Raw genomic sequence first — 21,600 nt, 5'->3', positions numbered from 1 at the left:
TAGCATATAAAAATTATTACTGTAAATACAAAAGTTTGCACTAATGTAATTATTACATACTTCATACAGGGAGTCCTGGTTTATTATGTATACAGCATTTTTGCCATTAGGACTAGATCATCATTGTTATCAGGATGATAATCATAAGTGCTTATCCTAGCTTTGTGCCATTTAGGTATGTTTGGTTTGAGCCATGCTCCGAACTTTTTTTCATATTGTTTGAAGCTACAAAGGTGGCAACAGCTACACAACTGTCTCGGAAAGTTAAGAACTTCATGAATTAAGCCAGGAAATACTCATTATGACTTTATCTTTAATATGTATATTTTGCATCGAGTTTTCTTTTTGGAAACCTGGTGAAGATACAAAGAAATTACTGCTGATGCAGTATTTGTTAACAATAACCTAACAATAATATTTGTTAGGTAATTTACTTGGTTTATTTTTTGTAGCTGTGTTTGATGCTTATTCTGGATACATTCGTTCTTTTGATGTAAAATCAGAAGGTGAAGAAGTGTGCCAATTTAGAAGACTGTAGTATGAGAATAAGTTTCTAAGAGCATTACTTTGCCTTGGTCATGTTTTAATACACCTGAGGTATGACTGAAAGATGATAAGTGAGGGCGTGACAGATTTTATGTAGTTTTACAGAATATGAGGTGGATTAAAAATAAATCAGAGAACATCCTATGATAAAATATTTTATATGTCTCTGCTACCTGCATTGGTTTAACTGTGGAGTCTTCTGTTTGGATTTTCTTTGTCAGCTTTCAAACAGTGGAGGTAGCTTGCAGGTGATAAGCATCCCATTAATCTCTCTGCTCCTCTAGCACTTGAGCTTGAGAATAACTGATCAATTACAGCAATTGTCTCCCTAAATGAGGTTTGCACATCTGCCTCTTATTTCATTAGTTAACTGTCTGCCCATATATCTGATAGAATGGAATCCTAGTAGCTTCTTACAGCTTGTTCTGTGGTACTATACAATAAGGATGGGGCTGTTAGCAAAATGGGCACAAAAGGGTATTTATCCACCATCAGCAATAAATATATGTGCTGTTGTGTAGGAGTGCTTTTGTCTCTAATCGCCGTTTGTAGAAACCTACTTAAAGAACATCAGTTTGCTTTTCAGCTTTCTATTTAGTCCTCAGTTCCAAGCTTTACATTTGTGAATTTCTCATTTTTATAATATACCCAAAGTATTTCTATGCCCTAAACCATCGTGTCAATGTCTATATGAGTTTCGATAGCAGAAGCTACTATAAAAAGTTAACAGTAAAGCATAATTTTCTCCTTGCCTCTTTACAATGCATCTTTTAAAAGCTTGGGTATGCTATCCCTCTCTTGGAAGGTAAATTTGCCTTTCCAAAGCTGCAAACAAATATTTATAATAGTGGCAATGTTATTAGGTATTGATTAAAAAACATTCTGTCCTGAAGCTGGTATAGATTATTCCAGGTGAAATTTTTGATGGTTTCTGAATATTTAAGCGTATTTGAATCTCAAATTCTCAGATAATTGTGCTTGAAACTTGTTTCAGTGAATTTGAGTGATAAAAAATATACGTTACAGATACTTCATGGAATTTCTGAAACCATGGAGTTATGATAACTAAACATCACCAATCTTACATTATTTTTTGACTATTTATTGCAGGTCTGGTTTGCATGAAGTCGAGTACTTCAGTGGTTGAACTTGTTATGCTACTTTGTTCACAGGTAAGACATTCTCTGGCTTAAACTGTATTAGTTTCTTTGCATAGCGCTGGATTACTGCCAGCCTAAGAACTGTATCTTGCTGTTTGTTTCATTCTTCCATTTCAGTATAAGAAAATACAAATTAATCTCTTCTGGTAGCATATAAATTCTAGATTTTTTTCTTTTTTTTCAAGTTCCATAGTTTCTCTATATTCACAGGGTACACAGTGTATATTTGCATTTGTTTTGTAAAAGTGTATGGATGTACATTATGCATTTTTTCTGGGCATGAACTTTCTTTCAAGCCAGTTCTTATTTAGAATACATAAATAAGATACTATTGTCGTAATTTTATGTTGAAATCTGTCTTCGAATAAGTAATTTTTTAAAACCTCACTTTGAGGTGACTATTACTTTTGATATACATGACATAACTTACTGGATATTTTATCTAGCTGTCAGTATATAAAAAGCAGAAGAACATGGTTTAGGCTGGCCTCAAGAACAAGCAGAAGCGGTGTATTTCTATTTAAAAAATGCTGTGGTTAATTATTGGGGTTTTTCAGCAAAGCAGTAATGGGTTTCTCAGAAATCTGAATAAATTAACATTTTAAATTGCTTTCACAAGTAAAAGATTCTAGACTAAAATAATTCCTCATACTGTTTGGATTGTTTATATCTCAATTTTAATGTTATTTGTTTTGACAGAAGTGTTATTGGTTAATTTCATATATATAGTTTTCTACTTTAAACTGCCAGTGCTATCAACAAACATTTTAGAATTTTTCTCTCTTTCTAAAATATAAGAAAAAAATGATGGCCTAAAACATCCAAATAACTTCACGAGTTTTTATACTTCTCTAAAGACTTATTAACAGTGCTTAATTTGTCAAGTTCCCCATAGATTTATAATACAAGTTAAATTCGAACCAAGATAGTATATAAAAATGCTCAAGTTAACTTGTTACAGTATTACCAAGGAAAAGTACTTGTTTGTGCCTTTACTGCTGCACATTAAGAACATGCACCAAAAATGTACTAAAAACAAATGAGTTCCTAGGGGTAAATGAAAATTAAGATCTACTTTCGAGAAATCTATCTAAAAATAATTAACATTTACAACTGATTTTGGGGGAGGGGGCTCCAACTTACCTGCTGTTTGCCAGTCCGTAGCTTGCATTTCTTCAAGCTTGTGTCATAAGGAAATCATTAAATCTTGTTTTCCTTTTTTTTAACTCTCTTCCCTCCTTCTTTTTTTTTTTTTTTTTTTTTTTCCTTCCTCTTTTAGCCTGGGTGGATATTGGTTAGGGAAAAGTAAAAGAAAAATACATCCCTGGCAGGAGTCCTCGGTGGGTTTTGAACTTCAAACCTGCTCCAGCAGGGTATTTGAAAAATTTGTTACCTAATGGTGAAGTCCTGGGTTCCAAGAAAATTCCAAAAGATCCATTACGGCTTTTGAGCTCTAGCTTCATGTCATGCAACTTTTTTCTTTCTTTCTCTTTTCTTTCTTTCTTTCTTTCTTTTTTTTTTTTTCTTTTTTTAGCAGTTTTTGAGACATTTTCACGAGGAAAGGAATAACTTACAGTCCTTTCTTCTCTAGCCTTTGCATTTACTGCAGTTCTCAGGAATAAAGTGGAATGTAGCATTAAGGTCTAGTGTCTTTGATGGCCTCATCATCTAATCATAGGTTTAACATTACTCATTTGCTGGCTCCAGGAATTCCTGCCATTAAGGGCCCTAGAGATGAAACTTTGCCTCAAATATTGATTGAAAGGAAGAGAGAGAAATTTAAGCTCTTTGTGCAATGCTTTTTCTTTAGATATCCCAGTAAAGCTGTGTAACAAATGCAGCTAAATTGATTTGTTATTTTTATTACTAATATACATGTTATTTATTATTTTAAAATACTATTTAAAAAACAAGATTAATTTTATACTTGAAATAATGTGAAGAGCCTGATAATTTTGAAGTTTTGAACATTTATTCATTCCCTTCAGCGTTTGCTTGGGAGAGCTATTTTCCATCTACCCAATTACTCAGGGAAACTGCAAGCTTTTAGTTTACATAGCCCATCTGATACTTCAAGGTTGTTTTCATGTCTTCTAAAAAAGGAATATTTTGTGTACTGATGTCCATTTATTACTAAGTACTTCAGAAGCTAATGCTGTGTTTGCTGGTGTTAAATGTTTCTACAGGAATTGATCAACAGGGGGCTGTAGAGGTGCAAATTGCATTATCCTCCCCTCACCTTCCTAACTCCAAAAGTATTGCTTCCGTAAATTGCATCTCCACAGAATATTGCATTTATTCCTAGAGTTGTACAAAACAACCAGGTCTGTAGTTCTATTCAACTGCAGGAGAAAAAAAATATTTTTTCTGTTTACATGTTAAAAATGTTTATCAAAAGAAAACATGAGGTAAATAGTATGAAAAAACAAATGCATAACATGGCTAGAAGAGAATGGCAGACAGACAAATACTGTAATCCAGCCTATAGCTTACAGAATTTGAAATTAGGAGCTTTAAGTGATGTCATCTGCAGCAAATGAGGTTAACTAACTCATGTCCATAAAAAAAGAGATAGTGCTACCTGAGCTTTTCCATATGATAAATTGAGTAATATGAACTGTAAAGACTATGTAAAATACTATGGGTTTTTAGTAATCCTAATGTAACTAGGGCTTTCCCTCCTAACATGGGGAAATCCTTCATATTCAAATTGAACAACATTTTACAGGTTATGTGGCAAAGTTTGAAATGTGTCACTCAAAAGATAGATGCCAATATTAAAAAACCTTTGAAAAGTACAATTTTGTTTGCACAGAACAGAGTAACTTTAGACGTTGAAAAGGAAAGGGAAATGCAAAGTTTGTTTTCCTTTCATTTGCTACAGCAAATTAGATGCTTTTATGCTCTTTATGTTGGAAATTCCATGTTAACAGCTACAGATTAGCAAGGATGTCAGGATTTTTTCTTATCTGAGCTCCTGAATAAAATCAACATTGCCAGCGGCTCACGTCCAAGGTATGGTCTAAATTTACATGAAATATCACATTACGAATGTCTGAAGGTACATGTCATGGATAATTCAGTTCATATGGTAGACTTCTAGACTCTGAGGGATATGCAATCAAGCCTTTCCCCCAAAGGAATTTGAAGTTTCTGTGAAAAATATATTTTAAGTTTTAAAAGAACTCCTGTAGGGATAGTGCATCATTTGTTGGTTTGGAGAAGAACAGAAGGTTCTACTCTTCGTATTTTCAGAAACTCTTTTGTACTGTAACTTGCATCCCTTCACCAATTTTATTTTTTCCTAGTATCACCTACATAACTAGATTAAAATTGAGGTTAATTTGAAGGTTTTATTTTCTTTATTTCTTATATAAATGAAAAATATACATCCAAGTACTTGAAAGATTTTTTTTTTCTAATAATTGGTAGTATACATATAATGATTTTCACTTTTTGTAAAATAGGCATTTTCATTTGGATGTAGTGTATTTTTACATAAAACGGATGAAGATGTGTTGTTTGACAAGATCTGTGCTTGATTAGCTGGTCTTTGTTCCCTCAGCCTAGTTGAGCATGTCACAGCTGTGTTGCTGTTGGAGTGGCACATTTTGTCAATACACCATGCAATTTAAAAAAAAACAGAAAAACATTAATTTTTGCAGTGTAGTTCCTTCTTACATCAGATTTAGATTTCAGTGACTTTTTTCTTTTTTTTTTTTTTTTCTTCCCCCCTAGCGCAAAACAATACAATAGTTTCTAATTATTTCCAGATTTTTTGCAGATTTTTCTCTTTGGGAATTCAGCTTCTGCAGAAACTGAATGATGTTATCCCAAAGGAGTTTTATCTCATGCTGCTTGTATTTTTCTGTACCTTATCTATTAACAGGGAAAATTTATTTTCTTAAATAGAACATACTGTCTTAGTATTTAGGACGTTTTATTACTTGACCTCTTTAAAAAATAACTATTAAAATGGATAAATGGTTATGTTCGGGAAAAAATGCTATGTCATTTGTTATTGTAGAGTACATGTAGAATATCCGTAGAATATTTGGCAGATTTCGGGATTTTGTAGTTTTGAATACATCATTCATTTTGTTGATTTCCCTTCCCCCCATGTTGAAAGTTTGATCAAGATTATAATTCAGGAGCTTCCAAAGGAAATACCAAAACTCGAATGAAAATAATCTGCTTCTGAATCACTGTGTTGAGGAAAAAGATTTATTTTAGATTCTATGCCTTGTAAATAGGCTTTTATTGGGAAAACTGTATGAGGAATGAGGAAAAGGGTGTACATAACCACAAAATGCTTTACTTAAAACTGGCAATTTAAACCTGTTAGGAGATTCTCAAATAAATGATAACACATACTCCCTCTTATAATTAAGGCCTATATAGAATATGTAAGTTGTTTACTTTTATGAAAAAATGTAGAACTCGAAAGTACATTAAATGAAGCAAACTATGCCAAGAGTATATCCGTAACTTGATAAACTCCAGTATGTAATTAATGGGAAAACTGCACTTCCGCTAAGCCTTTCAAATGTTGTTTAACAGTATGAGCCTCATAAATGAACTTTATCTGTCCACATTGTCTTGTCTGTTAACCTGGAAACTTAGAAGCTATTTGGGCTGAATCTAGTCTGTCTCTCCGAATTGCAGGCAGCCATTCAGTACATACTTAATCAGAAAAGACCTGTGAAGGATCTGCTTCCATGCAGAACAGTCCATAAAACACTTTCCAGCACTTTGACATGTGTAAGACATAGCAGTTGTATACCACTATATATACTATAGCAATCAAAACTATAAATTGGCAAAATGGGGCAGAAGGCAGGAGAGGGTAAGGCAAATGAGTGCATTGCCTGTTGTCCTAAGCGGCAAGAAAAAATTTGAAACAATATCAAGAAATTAATCTCACTCCAAGGAGAGGTGGGAAAACAAACAAGCAAACAAAAAATGTGCCTTGCCAATGCAAATTCGAATGAAATTCTCACTGAGGAAATGTGGTGATAGGTTTAACTCTGAGAATACAGGAAAACCCATCCACCAGGCACTGGAGAAATTTCAGTATGTACTAGGACATGTAAATGTGCATTCTGCCTCTAAGAGTGGGATAGATCTTGGGCTTCAGAAACTGGCAGCTGCCCAACACAGAAACCAAGCAGAAAAAGAAATCTTTTTCTGGTCCCTACAGCTGACCAGAAGCAGCCCTGAAATGTGGGATTCATATAATAGAAACACAATCCATGCTCCTTGATACTAAACATACTCTATTCAAGGCTTTCTAGAAAAGTTTAAGTAGCAATTCTCCAGATCTGCTGCACAGTACCTTTTTATCGAGCACCATCCTTACACTGTAAGGATGTATCTTAAGACAGTTAGCTTTATTCCTGTACCATGCTATTTGTTTGCCTATTTTACATTTTAATTTTATGCATTATTAGAAACCTTTTAATTTTTATAGATTTATTTGAAATAATTTTGCATCTGTTTACTCTTGTTGCCAGTATTAAACTTTAATTATGCCTGTTGGTCCTTATTTTTCCCTCCAAAGGTATTCCTGTAGTTATATTCTTAAACTTTTGTTTGATAAGGGATAGCTCTTGCATAGTAACTCTGATAGCAGCACACTAATGGAAGTGTTTGCTATTTGTCTTTTTGGCACCAACTGTAGTAGGAAGGCTGAAGACAAGTTAAATAATGGATGTTTCTCTTAAATCTGAAGAAAAGCGAACCTGGGGCTTAATCTGCTTAGGCAGTTAGTCTGATGTAACTTGAGTGGTGAAATTGAGGTCGTTATGCAAATTCCTATGGAGGTGTAATTTTTAATCTTTCTTTTTTCCTATGAAACAAGTTGAATGTTTTGCCTTTGGCCATGTTTTCCAATTTGTCCTGTTGGATTATGCACTGTCTCTGTATTTGTACCCGTGCAACTAGGAGGAGAAAATGTTGCATGTTATATCGCTGCAAAACTCTAAATTCAAATATTATATAGAAGGGAAGGATACATAGAAACACACATGCAAACATACAGAAACTCAGTGTTTCAATAATCTGTTTTTCCAGCATATCTTGAAAACATTTATCTTAACAAAGTTCTGGATCTGCTACACTGCTTCTGTCTTGCAACTTTCATATCAGTGCTGATATTTAAGACTAACTCACAAACACATCTGAAAACTGTTCAGACATTTGTTTCTTGGTTTAGTGGGTTAAGCTGGTCAGGACCGTAGTTCAAAAGTCACCAGAGATACTCAAAGAGAAGAACTCAGGATTGCAAATCTGAGAGCACAGAGGAGAAGAAAGAAAACACCACTTGTGTTTTCATAGCTACAATCTGTAAATTCAGATCTCTCCATCTAATGGAATCATACTCTTAGGCTGCAGTTCAGATAATCAGCTTGGGCTTCTCTCTGGCCCACATCACACTTGCAGAGGTGTCATATTTTCTCCATGCCTAGCTCCATATTCTTGCTTGCTTCCTTTCACCAATACATGCAATGGGGGAAACAGCCACGTCCAAATAAGAAGTAACTCTAGATAAAATAGTAATTTTTGACAGATTACACTTCTAGAGTAGCCATGAATGCAATAGCTCATAGCAGGTGGCAGGTAGGATGTCTGGGTCTGTAGGAAAGAAAGGCTGGCTCTGTGGCAGTCAAGAAAACAGAAAATAATTTTGGCATTTGATGGGAGAGGAAGAAATAAAAAAAAAAAGAAAAAAAATCCACAGATTGTCATACACTGGACAAAGTGCTAGAAAGGTGTATGAAAACATCAGTCATGTAGCTCCAGATGAAGACTTTGTACCTTCACTTTTTACCACAGGCTCAAATTTAATTTCTATAAATAAAGTCTTTGTAGCTGAAATAAGTACTTTCTCTAATATTGTCTTCCTGTTGGGACTATATAAAGGTCCAACAAGAGACAAACAACATTTCTACTGTGTCTTTATCCATCATCAAATATGGTACAAATAGCTTAAACATATAATAATGTTCTGATGTTGATCTGGGGCTCTTCACAATCGGGAACATGGCCTATACACAAAATAGGTTGTTACACACAGTTAGCGTAATTTCCTAAACCAGAAATGAACTCCAGTACAAGCTACAGGGGAAGTAGAAAACTTTTTCCTTCCCCCCCCCCAGGTATGGGTGGGTATGTTTTGGGTTTGTTTTTTGTTTTTTTTTTTTTTTTTTCCTGGTGTCTCTTCTTGCTTTATAGAATTCTGGAAGTTTTCCAGAAGATGATAATTTTGCATTATCTTCTTTTTACACTAAAGGGTTGTCAGAAAATTTTCTTGCATTAATTTCTTGTCCATGTGTGGAACGTCTTCCAGACCAGTCTCAGTCTTCATCTCTTGGCCATCTGCTTCTGATAATCTGACTTTCAGATGGAAACCATCAGTGTATTCTTTCCTACTTGTTGGGCACTTTTCCTTTGTTGATTATTCTGTGAGACATCCTTCCAGATCCCTGTACACTCAGAAACCTAATTCTGTGGTCTGCCTCTAGTAATAAGCAGGATCTCTTCTTCAATGTCTTGCTTAAACCACAGTCCTCATGGAACTTCTAATCTCTTGTCTGTCCTTGTCAGAATATTTTTGTCAAAAAATGTCAAAGAGTACCTTTATTACACATCTATGAGATGCTGATCTGTACCTCTTCTAGATTCATGGCAAAACAGGCAGGATAAAAAAACTGTAAGAATTACCTTCACGATATCCTGACATGGCAAGGTCTCTTCCCCTGACTTCTCTGTTAAGTTGCCTGCAATTGAGAAGTATTTTAGATCGGAGGAAAACACCTAGAAAGCCAGAAAGAGTCATATGTTATTTCTTAAAGGGCTGAGAAACGGTGCAAAAGCTCATCATTGGAGGCTATTATTAAGAAATATACCATAATTTTGAGCGGTTTCACTATATGCGTAATGAAGACAATGTCAGGAGTAGTTTTCTGTACTTGAGAAATTCTTCTCTTTAATGGTGCATTTTGGAAGACATCAAATTACTTATCCACTTATAACACCAAAATTTTAGGTGGTTGAGTGATAAGTAGACTGGCTTGTAGCATTAATACCCATACGTAGCAACACATGATGTTAATAATAACTTTAGTGTCTTTTAAATGAAGAAATATTTTTCCAGTAATGAAGTAAGTTCTAGAAGTTGTGGAGATGTGTGTACCTTCTAACAGATAGCTTCTGTCTGTATTAGAAGATACGCAAAGTTCCTACAAGTTGATGATATTAATATTGTATCATTTAAATAAATTTGGCCATTTCCCTAGTGTTGCTTGGATAATGTAAATTTTTTTGCAACTGTGGATTTTTTTTTTTTCTCTTTTCTTCTAAGATACTAATGAAATGTTCCTCTGGGAACATTTGACTTCATTTCCAAGACATATTGGGCAATTATTACAGGTGATCACAAGGGCAATGGGTATGTGCGTTTCCAAGAAAGGGAAAAATTAACATATTACTCCAAGTCAAAAAAACAGAGGGAAAATGAAGCTTTAGTCTTGTGAAAGTGAAATCTAAAATTTCCTACTACCTTTGCTGCATTGTTGAAGTCGCAGTCACATAAATAGTGTTGTGAAAGTTTCATAGTCTTTTCCTTTCTGTGATTTGGCCAGAAGCCCAGTGCATGTGAATGCTTGCAGTTTTGCCTTCCAGGAGGATGTCGTCAATCATTCTGCAGCTTCCTTATTGTGGGAAATAATCACTTTTAAAATGGCTGACTAATCATAAAATCCTAAAATTTATCCTAAATTTCGTTGAAAGAGTAGCCCAAAAATAATTTTATGTATCATCTATCAGCAGTAGTGAGATAAGGATAAAGGCAGTAGAATTTCAATTCTTAGATCTGATTCTCATTCCAACAACTAATGGAAGCTTTTAAGACTCCAATATCTTCCGACAAATTCTTCTAGGAATGCTACGGGCAGTCTTAAAAGCTGTATAATCTCAAAAATTTATGAGTGATTTACTCAAAAATCTGTGAGGCTGTATCTTGAAATCAGTGGGGTTTTCTGTTTCCACCTACTTTTAATGGACATAGTTTTTTTGCCATAAAAAATATTTCCTTCAATCTTGTAACATTTCCTTTGAATCTTTCTCTTAAATGAAGTAAAGCAAGCTCTTGTTGGTTTTAGAAGGTAACTTCATAACATGGAGTTCAAACCTAAGCTAGATTTCATGTGTGTTGTGAATTGCAAACACATTCTAATAAAATTTCCTCTTCCTCCTCCTGATAAAAGGTAGCACCTGTTCAGCTCTGTACAAGACTTTTCTCAAAACATATCCAAGAGTCTAGAAATAAGACTGTCAATGTAATAGAATATCATTTGTATCAGGAAGCTGCAATTAAAATAGAGTCATTGAAAACTGAGTTATCAATCAACTGAGTTATTAATATCTTAGACTAGACCATTCAATAAATAGTCAATATGACAAAAGGAAAAGAATGACTTGGATTAGTTTAAGACATAGGTTCCTGTCTATTCAGTAACTGCAGTTTGTTGAGAAACTTGTAATTTGGCAGTTTTAGACTTCCTTGCAGAAAGTGGAAAGGGTAAGAGCTTAAGAAAACTCTGAAAATCACCATTCCTTTTTTTTTTTTAATAAAGATATTATGTCAAATTTATTACTTAATTTTTAATATTGTTGCAAGATACTTTAACAGAAATTTTCTAATCATCATGAATAAAAATTAAAAAATTACTGCATGCCAAAGTTAGTTTGGAAAGAAATATAATATAAAAAAAAAGTTTTTAGCATGCCAAGCCTAATTGTTCCTTCTGTGCTCTTTCACTATTATTTTCTACCTGTGCAAATTTTCAGGTATCAATTTAACACCTTGCTAGATTTATTAATGCATTAATTCTCTCTGGGCCCTCCCCCTCCCTTTTTTTTTTTTTTTTTTTTTTTGATAGGCTTTGGGTTATTGTTTTGGGTTTTTTTTTAGGATACCAGGGATTGGAGAATTTTAAAGAAATAGGACTAGGAAAATACACTCAAAATTAAAAATTGTGAGAATAGCAGAGAGTAAGAAAATGTACATCATGATTTGAAAGAAAAAAAGCAACTGAATGTAACTGAACTGAACTGAAAGTAACTGAACATTACAGTAACGAGTGGTGTACAGTAAGGAGTGGTGTCCCTCAGGGATTGGTGTTGGGACTGGTCCTGTTCAACATCTTTGTCAGCGACATGGCCAGTGGGATTGGGTGCGCCCTCAGCAAGTTTGCCAACAACACCAAGCTGTGTGGTTCAGTTGATATGCTGAAGGGAAGGGATGCCATCCAGAGGGACCTTGATACGCTTGTGAGGTGGGCTGATGCGAACCTTATGAAGTTTAACCAAGCCAAGTGCAAGGTCCTACACCTGGGTCGGGGCAATCCCAGGCACTGCTACAGGTTGGGCAGAGAAGAGATTCAGAGCAGCCCTGCAGAGAAGGACTTGGTGGTGTTGGTTGGTGAGAAGCTTGACATGAGCCGGCAGTGTGCACTTGCAGCCCAGAAAGCCAGCCATATCCTGGGCTGCATCAAAAGAAGCGTGACCAGCAGGTCAAAGGAGGTGATCCTGCCCCTCTACTCTGCTCTTGTGAGACCTCACTTGGAGCACTGTGTACAGTTCTGGTGTCCTCAACATAAAAAGGACAGGGAGCTGTTGGAGCGAGTCCAGAGGAGGGCCACGAGGATGATAAGGGGGCTGAAGCACCTCCCGTATGAAGACAGTCTGAGAAAGTTGGGGCTGTTCAGCCTGGAGAAGAGAAGGCTGCGTGGAGACCTCATAGCAGCCTTCCAGTATCTGAAAGGGGCCTCTGAGGATGCTGGGGAGGGACACTTCCTAAGGGACTGTAGTGGTAGGACAAGGGGTAATGGGTTCAAACTTAAACAGGGGAAGTTTAGATTAGATATAAGGAAGAAGTTCTTTACAGTGAGGGTGGTGAGGCACTGGAATGGGTTGCCCAAGGAAGTTGTGAATGCTCCATCCCTGGCGGTGTTCAAGGCCAGGTTGGACAGAGTCTTGGGCCACGTGGTTTAGTGCGAGGTGCCCCTGCCCATGGCAGGGGGGTTGGAACTAGATGATCTTCAGGTCCTTTCCAACCCTAACTATTCTATGATTCTATGAATATCTGTACTGTGTTATTGTTTATTATTTAGGATTTTTAGCTTTTTACTCTCATCCCACTTCTGTTCATCTCCTGTCCTCTTCTGCATGGACAATTTCATAACAGGATTCAGTCTAAACTTTCTGTCGGGGAACATGTACAGATGCTTTCTTGATGCAGTGATGCTTTTTAAGCAATGGTAGAATAGAAGAGGAGGGAGGACAAGTTAAGGGGGAACAAGGGGGTGGCATTTGCCAGTATCCTAATAATTTAGTAAATTTTTGATGTCTTTAGTAGAAGTTTGCATAATATAAAATATTTAGAACAAAACCGTACTGGATAGTAATTGTCTAAAATTATAATGTCTAGTTATTGTGTATAAAGACAATTTTTTTATTTGTTGCAACATGAGTAAAGTTAAAATGAAGTTTGCTATCTTCATTCTGGTTTTAGTACAGAAAAGTTGTGTCATCATTCTTGAACACCATCTATATTAGTCTCTAAATATGCCTCTATTTCTGAGTCTTCTATACCCTACCTTGTTCTAAGAGCTGCACTGTAACTGTCGTTCCCCCCTGCCCTGTCAAACAGGAGCCCCAGGGGAAGAAAGGTCAACGCATTCTTCTTGTGTAGAAGAAATTTTCTGGTACACTATTTTGTCAAAATCTTCCATTACTTCAGCATGTAATTGACATCAGCATTTTGAGCCTCAGAAAACTCTCCCAGCTCTTGTTTTAAGGCCCAGGAAATTCAGGATATGAACTACACCAAACCACTTGAGACATGGCGTAGTCATTCAGGCACTTAAGTGCTAATAACCACGTCTATGCTATGACTCTATTTGCCTATAGCATAAATTTTCCAACCACCGTCACTGCATCCATTACGTTTGGTGTTTATCTATCTTTCTGCTTTTTGCATCTTGATGGTGAAGAAGATTTTCTGTGGAATCTAAAATAATATAAAAAAAGTGTTGTACAGTCTTTGAGCATGTAACTCCACGTCTTAATCCTCTTCTTAAAGTGTATGCAGTAATCTGAATGGCCATTGCAAAGGCAACTAATGCTGGCATTTCTATGTATTTCCATTTATTGTTTGGGTCTTCTAAAAAGAAACTGGAAAAAAGAAAACCATTTGCGTCTTCACAAGTACAGTTCACATCTCAGGATCATGAATCTGTTATACTAAACTATGCCTTAAACTTGGAGGAAATTGTAGTAGTAATAATTATTCCCTTATTTGTGGATTAATGGAGAGTTGGGAGTTTGTAGTGAACTTTGTAGTAGTGAGTTTCTAGTGAAACAATTTATGAACCATGAATATTGGTTTCTTTCTGGTTCTGTATCATTATATTTTCCTCTAGTTTTTGGTAGATAGTTGGGCAGGTTTCACACATTTTTATCATGGATAATTGCTTTTGATAAAGTAATGAGATTTTCCATCTATGGAGACGTAAGAAGAGATTTGTTTGCTTCCACGTAGGTATCTGATGGCTTTTTAGGTACCTTAAGATACGTCACCTAAAATCCAGTTAGCCATGTGGGATTTCCTGCAGTATCTGAGCGATTTGTGCTGAGCAGGAAGATCTGACAAAAGACTTGCAAGAATGTCTTGGTCTTTTGCAGACACACATAGAACCACTGTCTCTCTTTAAAAAATTAATTGCATGCTTTCTTCTAGCTGTCTTAGGAAGCTTTTTTTTTTTAGGTCTCTCTTTTCAACTTTTTTCCTGGATTATAGTCACACCACTTCTGCTTTCCTGATTGCAAAGTCATAGCAGCTGTGGTGCAGAAAAGTATCTCAAAAGAAAATGCTAATAGGGGGGTTTATAGAGTACCGTAAAAGGCTCAGATAAAAAAAAAAAAAAAAGCTACACAGCAAATACTGTCTCTGACCAAGACTATTGTTTCTTAAAATGGCACAGCATCTATGTTTAGGCAATTGAATACTGTCCTTCTTAGTTTCTCAGAGTGACGTTGTACTATACCAAGGTGATTCAATTGCTTCAAAAATTAGATCATTAGATTTGCTTCGGATACTGGATTTGGAAAAGAACAAAATCAACAGCACTGAAGAAAGGACCTGTTACAATGGTTTTCTAGTGCACAAGCTAGAGGCTCAAGTGCTGATACTCCATCTTCCCTAAGCAGAACTTACCTGCTCAGTAATGGATTAAGAGTATGCTTATTATTTGAGTATTCTAGTATCTGTATTTTAGTAACTTGCCTCTTATGAAACCAGACATGAGTACAAGATTATTGTTGGTGGGGTTTTTTTAAGATGCATGACTTGTTCAAATCTGTGTATTATAAGTACAGTAAGAAGCACCTTGCTGATTAGTGGCTACTTTTCACAACTATTCTTAGAGAAAATTTGTCTGTCTCTGTGAAGCTGTCCTCTTCCCCCCCCCCCCCCCCCCCCCCCCCAATATTAAGAAGCAAGCATTGGAAATTTCTGTCTGATTTTTCATTCCTGGAAAAAATTAAATGTAAAGCAGAATAGTTCTGTAACTGTAACTTTCTCTACTTATTCTTTTTTATAAAATGAAGTCTCAGGCTAGAAAAATTCTCTCTGAACTATAATCTAGGTAATGTATTTTGATATTTTTTCTGTATGAGGAAAAGAAAATGTTTATTACTCTTAAAGAATTTTTTTTAAGAAATTATCCCTAAAGAAAGGCATCTTTACTTGCTAGAGAGATGTATTAATCTTTTATATCAAGTATAGAAAGTCTGTTCATGTGATAGAGGCACTGAGTTGTATGTTTATGATGCATTGAGGATTTTCTCTTTAACTTCGTGGTATATGAAATAAAAGATATCTTTTAATATCTATTAAGTGGCTTAAATCAGTTTCAAAATTTATCTTGGAAATCCATGTTAATGGTAAAAGAATTCTAAAAACTCATTTTGTTATTAGCAACTGGTTTTGTTTTCACTTATAATAGAGAAGAAATAAAGGTTGAACTCAAGGAGGGGTGGGCGGGACACAGATTATTGCTTGCTCTATGTGAAAAAATGTACAAGATGTGACAGTGAAGCAATGTGAAGAAACTGCTGCTGCTGTACTTCCTTACACTTAATATGTTCATTGGCCAACTGTGTGAATTGGAATAACAAGGTGTGTTTTCATATTCTCTAGACAATGAAACTAAGGCTGGCTTAAGGGTAAAGCAGGGAATAAGACCATCTAAAATTTATTTGAAAATGAATGGAAATAAGTAGGTCATTCTTCTTTGGTAATTTTTTTTTTTTTTTTTTGAAGGCATTACATTATAAGTTCGGCCTAAATTCAAGCTCCTTAGGGAAATCATCAGGGTCAGCTTCAGAAATATTGTTTGAAATCCTTGGGTTTTGATCATGTTCTATTTTATCTTCTTAGGAATGGCAAAATTCTATTCAGAAGAATGCAGGACTTGCATTTATTGAGCTCATCAATGAAGGAAGGTAATTAATTTTAAAGCTTTTGAACAAGTAGTCATTTTGCATTTATTCCATTGGGTGATAAAACTTCCTCACCATCTGTTCCAAAAAGGTTGTGAAAAAGCCATTTTAATTAAGAGGTTTATTGTATAGTTACTTTATATAGTAAATATTTAATTTGGAAATGTGTAAATTCAGAAAATTTTGTTTATTGATGGAAGGAAATAGAGCTCCCATGAACTGTATATAGGCTTGGGTTTATTTGAGAACTGAACCACCATTTTTCCAGAGCAGCAACGTTGTTTCACCCACACAGCCCAGGGAGCCCAATCTGTAAACCCATCTGCTGCTCCATCTGTTTTAGGAGCACCACGTTCATTGTACAGATGCACTTCTTTATTCTATCATTTCATGAAAAATGATTTTATCTAGAATTTCCGGTCCAGTTTGAGTCCTGTAAAACACACAGGACATTATAAGATCTGCTTGACTTTGCAAATTGTTAGGATACTTTATTATCAGTCCTTAAGTAACTTTAATGTTGTATCTATCTTCTACTCTGTGCAACATTTGTCGGTACTTCCAGCCAGCAAGCTAGGCAGCCAGGGGGGACTCTTTGGGCTTCCTGGTAGTGGAATGCCACAAACAGAGCCACTTGTGTAATGTGTGTGGCTCGTACTGACCAGTACATTAAAACCATTTGAATCTAGATGTCTTGGTATGTGCAGCTGAAAAAAGAAAAATATGTATAACTGTAGGCCTGTTGAAGAGCTATTGCCATTTTATGTGTGTTTTTTTTTTTTCACCAGTGGTACGTCATCACCAAAGTATCAAATGTTTTCTTTACTATAGGGTATTTTTTGTCTAGCTCATATTTCAGTGGTTAAATCATTCATTTATTTAAAATGAAGTTTAGAAAACATCAGGGTATAGGAATATAGGAATACGAGTATCTGCAGAACAGGAACATAGAGCTTATTACCCAATTTTTGGTTGCTGTAGATTCTCATTAGATTGCCTGTGCACACTGAAGTTACACTGCAGTATAGCAATCTGAAATGTAGTCCTCTTTGGAAATTCTTCTTGGTGCAAACTGGCAATGCAATATGAGTGTTTACACCATAATAGGGCTTACCTGAGTAGGTCATTTTCTGCACATTATACAATAAATATTACCTGGCGATAGAGTGACTCTTAGTAGTAAACTGATAGTTTAAATTCTCAGATAGCAATATACAATCCCATTCTGACCGTTTTTATTTTCTCAGCCAGGCTAGTGAGTTCAGATATGATTGCATGCTTGCTATTGATAAAATGCTTATTCTGAACAAATCTTGTATCTGTGTATTTTTAGCAGTCAGATATTAAGATATCAGTGGACCTTCTACTTCCTTCTAACAATAACTTTTCGAACAAAGTAATATTTAAGTACTGCTGCTGAAGTCTGATCAAAGGAATGTCTAATCAAACTGTCGTTAGACACATGATCCTTCATATACTGCTATCAGAAAGGTGTTTTAGAACAAGTGTGTGCGCATTGCTAGAGTGCTTTTCTCTACAATCAGTCCATTTGTTTTTAATTTACCCTTTTGGGTATAAAGAGAATCCTTTAACTGGAGATTGTTATAAATATTTATTCTGCTTGATAGCTAAACTTGTGAATGCAATTCATCAATCATAGCTAGAGAATGCAATTGTGCAGTTGTCAACAATTAACAGGACATAAACAGTTGATGAATGTGCAGCTGAATTAAAGTGCTCCCTAGGATAACCTGAAATTATAAACTGGATCATTTAAAGGAATCTAACAAAGGATCTTTATAATTAAAACAAAGCAGGGTTAATGGGATGTAAAATTGCGTATAATCGCTGTGCAATAATGAATGAATTTTAAATTATTAAAAGCAAAATGAAGACTAAGAATATTTTGAAGGACTTGCTGGGTAAGAGTTTGAGAGACCTGGGTAATAAATCAACAGTTTTGTGAAAGCTTTTTCTTTTGAGTATGGAGGAAAATGTTTAGATGCAATGCAGAGGAACAGAGTTTTTAATATCTTCAGACAGAAGTCTATCTGTTTTAATACATGAATGCTAAAAGGTGATTTTCTGATTACCTAACTTTTGTTGTTTCTCCTTGAAATAATTCAATGTCTTTCTAATCTTTGACTTTATTACAAATGTTCTGAAATAAAATATTCAGTTTAGTTGTAGTTAAAAAAGTATAACATCTATATTCCTGTCACCATAATAAATTGCATTTTCATTTTAAATCAGTTGATTAACTGTGCTTGTTTCCGGGTTGTGTTTGTCTTAGATAATGTTTTGTTAGGAAGGTCTGAATGACACATTTGTAGAGTTCACCATACAAACACTTTGATGTAGCTTTCTAAAAATAGGAAGTGTTATAACAGGTTTTAGTATAAAAAGAGTATCTGCCTCTAGATTTAAATACTTTCAAGGGAAACATATGCGAAGATAAATTTAATTTGGAATTGTCAAATAACACTATAATATACCTGAAAGATTTAGAGACATCCTGATTATGATCTTGAACTTTATGCTTCTTTTTAATCACTCATGCTATGAATATGTGATGTTGAGGTTATCACACAAGTCAAGAGCTTTAGTGATAGCAGCTTAATTAGGATTACAGATTTACGTTTGGGTATACATGTAAGTAGGCTCCTTAATTTAAGAGCTGGATGCATCTGCCATGTTGGCTGTAAAAGGAGACATGAAAAGAGTTCTCAAGGAATGATGTGGGAGGGAGATTATAACCCACATTTAAGTGGCGTGGTGATGGATGAGGTCAAAAGAAGAGGGTGTAGGGTGACAAGAACAACAGATAGAGATAGGAACACCCACCTCAAGTAAGTATGTACACGAATGCATACAACATTTGTAGCATACATTTCATTTGTAGCAATGAAACTAGCAGTAGAAATTGCTCCACATGTTATCACAAAACTATGACATCATTGGAATGAATGAGATTCAGTGCAACAGCCTGCACTACATGACAGAAGTGCTGCAATAGATAGATACAAGTTCCTCAGGAAAGACAGGCAGAGAAGTCTTTTCCCCTCAAGGTATTCAAGAGCCTCTGGACACAATCCTGAGTAATGTGTTCTCAGTGACGCTGCTTGAGCAGGGAGGTTGGACTAGATGACCCTCAGTGGTCCCTTCTAACCTCAGCCATTCTGTGATTATGTTGCATTCTCTGTGAAGAATCAGTTCAGTTGTGTGGAGCTCCTCAGTGGGACGGATGACGGTCTGGTTGATAACTTGCAGGACAGGATGAGAGTCCAGTAAGCGTAACAGCATGGTGAGGGTTTCGTACAGACCACCCACTCAGTGTGAGGGAAAGGAAGAAGCATTCTTTGAACAATTTGAGGAAGCATCTGGATCACAAACCCTATTTCTTATGGGGATCTTTAATCTTCCTGACATCCTCTGGAACTGCAACAGGGTGGGAGCATGCAGTCAAGAAGATTCCTGGAGGGTGCTGGGAATGACTTCTTGATACAGGATGAGCCACCTAAGTGACACACAGCTGGATCTGCTATTTACTAGCAAGCAAGGATTGGTTTTGGGTGTGGTAATTAATGGCACCTTTGGCTGTAGTTACCATGAAATAGTAGAGTTCAAGATCCTAAGGGAAGCAAAGATGGACAGTAGCAGAGTATAGACTTCACAAGCAGAGATTTTAGCTTATTCAGGAAACTGACAGGTAGGATCCCATTGGAAGCAGATATAGAGGTCAAGGGAGCTCTGGAAAAGTGGCAGGCCTTAAAGTATGGCATCATGCAAGTGCAAGAACAGGAAAAAAGTAGATGTATCAAGAGACTGGTTTGGCCAACCAAGGAAATTATAGTAGAGGTCTGATGCAAAAAGAGAATACATAGGAAGTAGAAGCAGGCTAGAAAGGAAGTATTCAGAAACACTGGTTAAGCGTGTAAGGAATACTGTCAGGAAGGCCAACGCAAGGAAGCAAGACTTGGAAGAGAGATTAAGGGCAACAAGAGCTTCTACCACTTAATTAGTAGTAAAGGTTGACACACAAAAATGTGGCCTGTTGCCGAACGGGATGAGTGATTTAGTGACAGATAAGTCTGAGATGCTCAATGCCTTATTTGCCTCAGTCTTCACCAAGGTTTCTCAAGCCTCTCTAGTGAAAGAGTTCAAGCAGGAGAACAACCAGCAGTGGGTGACGATTGAGTCAAGAATTCCTTGAGATCCGTAATACTGATGGGCTACATCTGATGGTAGGGAAAGTGCTAGCAAGGCTGTTCTCTATAATCTCTGAAAGGTCAAGGAAACTGCGGCAGGTCGCAGGTGCCTGGAGAAAGGCAAATGTTGCACCCATCTTTAAATTAATCCGCAAAAGCCAGAGAACTATAACCTGGTCAGCTTTTCTTCTGTCCCTTGGAAAACCATATAGGAAGCCATTTTGAGACACATTTCTGACCGCATGAAGGAGAAGGTAATTGAGAATAAACATAGGAATGGTTTAGCTTTTGTAAATCTGACCAACCTGTTTGCCTTTTATAATACAACAACTAGATTTGTGGACATGAGAAGAGCAATGAACATCATTAACTTTCACATTGGCAACTTTTCCACACTGTGTCCCACAAATGTATCAGTTAGAATGCTACACTCTGAATGGATGGACAACTAAATATGTAGAAAACTGGCTACATAATGGGGCTCCGAGGGCTGTGGTTAATTGGTAGTACTCTACCTGGATGACCTTGACAGGTGGAGTATCTCAGGGGTCTATCCTGCCGAAGAGATGAATGTTACAGATCATTAGTCTTTCAGAATTAGATTATTATCCTCATCTTCGATTTCCTTCCCCTTTTACGTCTTCACAACACTCACCTCTTAGAAAGATTACCTTGTCCTTTTATTTAAAATAATTCATTTTTTACAGAATTTCTTCGTTCTAAATAGCAAGAGTAGTCTGATCATAATTTAAATTTGAGGAAACATGAGAGTATTTTTCATCACAGATTTAAAATTGTAAACTTTGTTTCTGTAATTTCATCTCTGTACCTAAGTCTGCTTTCTGCCTTTAGCCATGAAAATATATACTTTTGCATATCCACCTAACTGGTCATCCAAGCATACTTAAAATTCACAGGAGGCCTTTTTCTTTTAAACCTTCTTTTGTTCAGAGGTTTCACTAATTTCCTGGAAAGAGTAGCAGAATGTTTAAATAGACTGGAAATTTGTGTTTGTTTAAATTTAGATGAATTGCTGATTAAATCCTGAAAGGAGGCTAATAAAGACTTACATTCTTTCCATGTTACCTCAACTAGGATTCTTGGGTAACTGCAGAAAATTT

At 35.9% G+C, this 21,600-nt stretch overlaps 1 protein-coding gene across 7 annotated transcripts in view; it reads left to right on the top strand.

The window, feature by feature from the left end:
* NBEA (neurobeachin) overlaps nt 1-21,600 on the top strand; it is a 508,722-nt gene that overhangs the window by 245,869 nt on the left and 241,253 nt on the right. For all 7 annotated transcript variants that reach the window (XM_030475974.1, XM_030475972.1, XM_030475969.1 and 4 more), the window contains 2 exons: nt 1,657-1,718; nt 16,210-16,274. In XM_030475974.1, the coding sequence (XP_030331834.1) occupies nt 1,657-1,718; nt 16,210-16,274 (127 nt within the window). The remainder of the gene's footprint in view (nt 1-1,656; nt 1,719-16,209; nt 16,275-21,600) is intronic.

The sequence above is a fragment of the Strigops habroptila genome, chromosome 2, assembly GCF_004027225.2.
Source record: "Strigops habroptila isolate Jane chromosome 2, bStrHab1.2.pri, whole genome shotgun sequence".
In the NCBI taxonomy this organism is placed as follows: domain Eukaryota; kingdom Metazoa; phylum Chordata; class Aves; order Psittaciformes; family Psittacidae; genus Strigops; species Strigops habroptila.
This window is presented reverse-complemented; position numbering and strand designations above follow the sequence as displayed.